The following is a 5,842-nucleotide window of genomic DNA, read 5'->3' as shown; positions in this document are numbered from 1 at the left end:
TGATAGATTTCTTGTGTTTAATGTGTAGATCCTGAGTTTTGTATATGAACTTTTGGAATATGAATAGAATTGTACATTGATATTTTAACTTATAGATTTTGTTAGATTGTTTGTTATTGATTGAAGACTATAGATAGCTCTGGTAAATTATTGATGGTTTTAATAGATTGACTGAAATTCTTTCCAAGTTAGATCTTGGGGCGTTACAGTGACGGCCTGTAATTTCCAGCGATGGTAACGCCGGTGATCGCCTGTTAGCTTTGTCGCAGGTGTCTCCTTTTTCTCCTGCTCCCTTCCTTCTATATTTCCTTCCCTCTTCTTCTTCCTTTCGGCCGATTCTTTTAGTTCCTTTCGTTTGTTTGGTTTAACTGGATGAAGCAAAATGAAGATATCTCGTGTGAGGAGTCGCTATTTTTCGCTCTTGTACACGTTTTTTCATTCGTTCACGTGATTTGACCGTCCAGGCATGCTTACGCATGTGTGTGGCTTTGCCTGCTCGCGGTTCCCTTCCGTATCCACTCAGCTACTATAGCAGTCTGGTTCTGTTGAACTGGTCAGGTCCGATTCAAATAGTTATGTTGCTTCAAATTAGCCGTACCTAAAATTTATGGTTTTTACTACTAAAAGGATACGTTCTTTTTATTTTGATGTTATACAGTAGTAACACATCATTGAACCTTTGAAAGAAGCAATTCTAAGTTATATTTCATGCCTAGGATGCATGTGCGATCCAAAACTGTGAAGGTATGCCATTCTGATATGTCAACACATCAAGGGATATCGAGTCACGATTGTCAATTTTAGCAAATATCTCGGGTGCTTGTTTTGTTAGTGAATTTGAATTTCTTTGAAATTAAAGGGCAATATCACCAATGTTATTATTAATTGTGGCTTTTTTTAATATTATTAGTATTTCATTTTTTGAGTTTCTTTTTAAATTTTGTAATTGATGGATTTCTTTTTAATAATTTATAGGTTCTTACGTTATGAAGACAATTATTTTGTTCTTATAGTTTTTCATATTTGAATTACTATTCTATTACTATTATTAAGAAAAATACTTTCAATTATTTTCAACATCATCATTAGCCTCATCCAGAGTATTTATGATATAGCCAATTTAGTTCACAAAGGCTCATTTGGGCATACACCAATTAGTAGAAGTCAATACTACAAATAAGAATTGGGTCCATTTTGAAGTCTTTCAGACCCTTTTTATTTATGCCGGAATTTCTTCTTTTTATTTATGCCTGAATTTCTTCTTTTTTTAATTTGAAGTAGGTTTTATTTAAAAAAATAAAATTTTATAACCAATCAATAAAAAGAGTACAGCATCAAAGCAATTTCTAAGAATTGCTAGACGGAAATGAAAAAAAAAAAAACAAAATAAGTCATAAGGTAACAGCAAAACAAAAGATCATTCGATGAATAGTAGAATCACAGAAGACTTTTAAAATGTCTTGCTTGAAGTTAAGAGTGGCGATACATCTTTTTTCTGTTTCTTCAATGTTTAGAAAGAGAATTTTGAACCTTTTGTCCAATTGCTCTTCTATAATAGAAGTGCTAGCATTAGAATGATCAAATTGCGAGCTAATCACCACTATCTCAATAGCAGGATAGTCAGGAGCATATATAACAGATAGATCCAAATCAACGAACTTACCTGTACATGGTGCAAGCTTAATATGGACCCTCACTAAACCCTAAACTATCATGTAGTATTTTAGGTTTATCTTCTCTTGGATAAGATTAGGTTTAAATATGAATGTTTTTCATGATTGTATAGGATTAGATTGTCATTTAAATGTTTGAATATATAACTCTAATTCTATAAATGTGGATCCATGATATGTAATTAAACATTGTTTTTGATTGATTATTTAATGAATGCCAACCACTTGTGGCCAATCGAGCATTCTGTATTATTTTAAGAATTCAAGCCTAGCTTCTCATTAGAAGACCTAGTTTACCGTGTTGTTCATTCGTTACTCTATGTGCTCATATCCTGTAATCAAACCCATGCGCATGTCTAATAACATATCGAATCGCTTGATCCCACATAACGGCCCTGCACTCGCTACTTAAACCCAACATCCAATGCTTTAAGGAAAGTGATTTTTAATTAAAATTTCTTTGTACATATTCAGGCATTATGTTTTCAACTTGTGTTTTTTTAAAACCATATTTTTCAGAAATTTTTGTTTCCTGTATTCTTATCATGTGCATCTTTCTGTATGTGTTCATTTATCATATTGTCATCATTTGATTTATTACTTCTGCAATGATATTGGAAATTAACTGATTTTCTTTGGACAGGTATATGATGCAACCTATTCACGGCTCAGAGGGAAATAAGTTGATCATTGGGGAATCATTTTGGCGCAATAGTGGCATGCCCATATTTCATAAAGTAGGGATGATAATTCATGGAAAAGTGAAATTTTGTGCCAAATTCATGAAAATTGTAAAGGTAATTCAGCATTAAAGTGGCAAGAACATTTGATCCTTCGATCTGTAGTGTCATGCAAATTATTCTATTGAAAAAACTTTATATTTTTTTCGAGTTATTTAGTAACCCTCTGTGTGAACATTTAACATGGTAACAACTATATCATATTCCTCTCTTAGAATATTTTTTCCATTTCAACTAATATGTGTAAGCCTGTTCAGTAGTCTTGGCCAGTCTTATTGAATGCTTTTCTAATTGGTTATCTTATGTTTTAAGACTTAGGTTTCATTTGGGACTGTTTTTTTAGTGCTTCTTGAAGCAGCTTTCTAGTAATAAAAATTTAATTTTTATGCTAAAAAGTTACTTCAAGAAGCAGGAAAAAAGCTATCTCAAACGAAGCCTTAATACAAAATGTTTGCTGTTATTTTTTCCTGTTTTTAACTAGTTTTACTTTGAATTTGCAGCATGGCGGTGGCCAGGTGTTCAAGTCCTTGCAGCGATTAGTGCAGAGCTTGAAATATGGAACGAATACATTAGGGGTTATTCTTGTTAAGAATGAAAGCAGTGTTTCACGTCACTTGAAGCATTGTGCATTGGAACAAGATATACCAACAATGGTTAGTGTTGCTACCACCTATACAAAATTTGTCATGTGTAGTCATAACCCCTTGAGGGCCATAAGTTTAGGGTTTTTTTTTATTGATTTGATTTGAAGCCGATTTGATCTTTGGCTCAAGTTCAGCTTGAAGTACTTCCATTCAATCTTGAATTGAAGTTTTGTTATTGGTTGGTTTGATCTAATTTTGATTTTAGTAAAAAATCAATCTGATTTTGATTGATTTTCAATTAAATTTTTAGTCCAAGATACACACATGCATAGATGCATGTGTATATCCATTCATATATATGTGCATATGCATTTCAATCCAATCTTGAGCTCGTTTGATTTTGGTTTCATTTGGGACAGCTTTTGTACTGCTTCTTAAAGCAGTTTTTAGTATAAAATTTTAATTTTTGTACTAGAAAGCTGTGTTAAGAAACAATAAAAAAACTGTCTTAAACAATGCTTTTATCTCGTATTTGCTCAATTCAAGTTTAGTTTGTGCCAAGCCTATCACATGCGTTGGCTCATTGACTCTATCCTAATCAAAAGTCATTCTAATTTTGAGCTATCTTAAAATTCATAGACTTATGCTTCGGTTGAGATAGTTTTCTTACTGCTTTCTAAAGCAGTTTTTTAGTTCAAAAATTTGTTGAAAGCAGCAAAAAAATAGCGGCCTAAAGCAAACGAAAACATAAAATGCCGCAGCTCATTTATTGAAAAGTAAATATTCTCCACTTTGGGAGGCCATCTTTTCATTCATTAATCTAATTAAATTTTCATTTCTGAATGCTTCCTTTCTACAGCCAGCCAGCTGGATCATAAATAGCTTATTTTGTGGGAAGCTACTGTCTCCTAAGCGGGATCGTTGTGCACCGCTACACAGGATCAAGATGCCATCATTTCCTAAACCACAAGTTGACGTTGATATGAGTCAAGAAATATAGATTTCATGACAATTCAGATGATGACAAGTTCTGCAATTTTATGAAAGGTGAGAATTTTTTTTTTTGTATTTTCTTCTCTATGGTTGATTGAAATTAATAAGGTAAGATACTGTTAGATCTCTCTGACATTTGTTATCCATCGGATAGTAATTGTATGAATCGAATGTGCAGATCAAAAATAAAACATGTAAAACTGGATCAATTAAGGAAGATAGTGTCATGCCAGATTTTAGAAGCTGTGAGCTGACAGATTTCTCTTTTGTTCATGGATGCTTCCCTTCACAACATGAAGAGGTTATAAGTTCTGAGTTTATCTTAAATTATTGGTCTTATGATGGTTCGAGCCTTCTAACCATCTTGGAACACAACATAGAAGTATGCTTAGGCTTCGTTTGGAACAGCTTTCTTATTGCTTTTTAAAAGATCTTTCTAGTATAACAATTTTAATTTTTAAACTAGAAAGCTATTTTAAGAAATAATTCGAAAGCTGCCCCAAATGAAACTTTAGTTTATATTCAGCTTCATTTCCAAAGATTCAATTCTTTTAATCCTGGGACTGCCCATCTTATCAAATCTTCTCAGAGTTGAAGTCTCTATGGCTCTTTCACAGATCAATAGAGGAGCACTGCATGCTTGTGGCGCAACCAATCCTTTTTTTCTTCATCATAAAATGGAATAGCACACTTTGTTAGGGGTTCAGGCTTAGCTTTCTTACTGCTTTCTAAAGCAGCTTTTTAGTATAAGAAATTTTTAGTTCAAAAAATTCTTATACTAAAAATCTGCTTTAGAAAACAATAAGAAAGCTATATCTTAAACGAAGCCTCAAGCTTCTGTGCACCATTCTCTTTTTTATGATGTCCAATTCTTTAGTTTAAAGTTCTAGTTTGGCTATTTGTGGTGCAAGCAATTTATTATTTTGCATTTGAGCTTGACACTTCTTTCACTAATTATGATCAACTAGTTTTTTTTATTAGATATGTAAAAATATAAAAATTCTTTGATTGGTTTATGTATTTGAGCAACCTTAATGTATGATTTTTGAAATGTAGAAAATAACCTTCAAAGTTTTGTTGTTGTTGTTGCTATTGTTGTAATTAGTCACTTTATTATTAATCATATCTATTAAATTAGAAAATTGTATAAATGTTGTAATAAATCATATCTATTAAAGTGTGATAGTTATAAAAAATTAGTATTCAAAATTTTCAAAAGGGAAAAATCTACAATATTTACAATGGTCTTAGAAAATTTTAATTTTCTCATTGTAATTTTATGATATGTTTTCACAAAGAACTATAATTACTTCAAATGGATACTAAATCATAATATATGCTTTCATTCTAATTTAGTTCATTTTATTAATTTTGTTATTATTACCATAATAAATAATTTCATTATAATTTAGTTCATTTTATTAATTGTGATATTATTATAAGAAATAATTATGATTATTTATTTATTTATAATTAAAATAAATCTTAGCACAACTAATTAGAGTTTATTTGAGGCAGTTTTTTTTATAATTTGCTTTCTAGGTGGGTGTTATTATTGTATTTGACTATAATTTTCTTATTAATTATTTTAAGAAATTTTTTAAGTTAGGAAATTATTTTTTTTTTTGAAAATTACTAGAGTATGGTAGCTCTAAGAAAATTACTAGTTGTTCTAAAGGATTTATTTGAGGTGGGTGCAATTGCATGTGAAAAAAGCTTTAAAATAATTGTGAGAAAAATATTTTTTTTTTAAGTTGTTGTAGATATTATTATTTTTTTTTTTGAAAAGTCAAACAACAATTATTTGTGTTCTTCTGAAGAAAAAAAAATTATTTGTGTTCTTCTGAGATAA

General features: G+C 30.7%; 1 protein-coding gene across 1 annotated transcript in view; it reads left to right on the top strand.

Annotated features, from left to right (window-relative positions):
- Positions 1–5,055, top strand: part of LOC114579736 — an 18,056-nt gene extending 13,001 nt beyond the window's left edge. The window contains exons 2-5 of the mRNA XM_028695345.1: positions 2,317–2,470; positions 2,914–3,066; positions 3,857–4,044; positions 4,169–5,055. Of these exons, the coding sequence (XP_028551178.1) occupies positions 2,317–2,470; positions 2,914–3,066; positions 3,857–3,997 (448 nt within the window). The 3' untranslated portion in view covers positions 3,998–4,044; positions 4,169–5,055. The remainder of the gene's footprint in view (positions 1–2,316; positions 2,471–2,913; positions 3,067–3,856; positions 4,045–4,168) is intronic.
- The last annotated feature ends 787 nt before the right edge of the window (positions 5,056–5,842 follow it).

The sequence above is a fragment of the Dendrobium catenatum genome, unplaced genomic scaffold (genome assembly GCF_001605985.2).
Source record: "Dendrobium catenatum unplaced genomic scaffold, ASM160598v2 fragScaff_scaffold_621, whole genome shotgun sequence".
Lineage (NCBI taxonomy): Eukaryota > Viridiplantae > Streptophyta > Magnoliopsida > Asparagales > Orchidaceae > Dendrobium > Dendrobium catenatum.
This window is presented reverse-complemented; position numbering and strand designations above follow the sequence as displayed.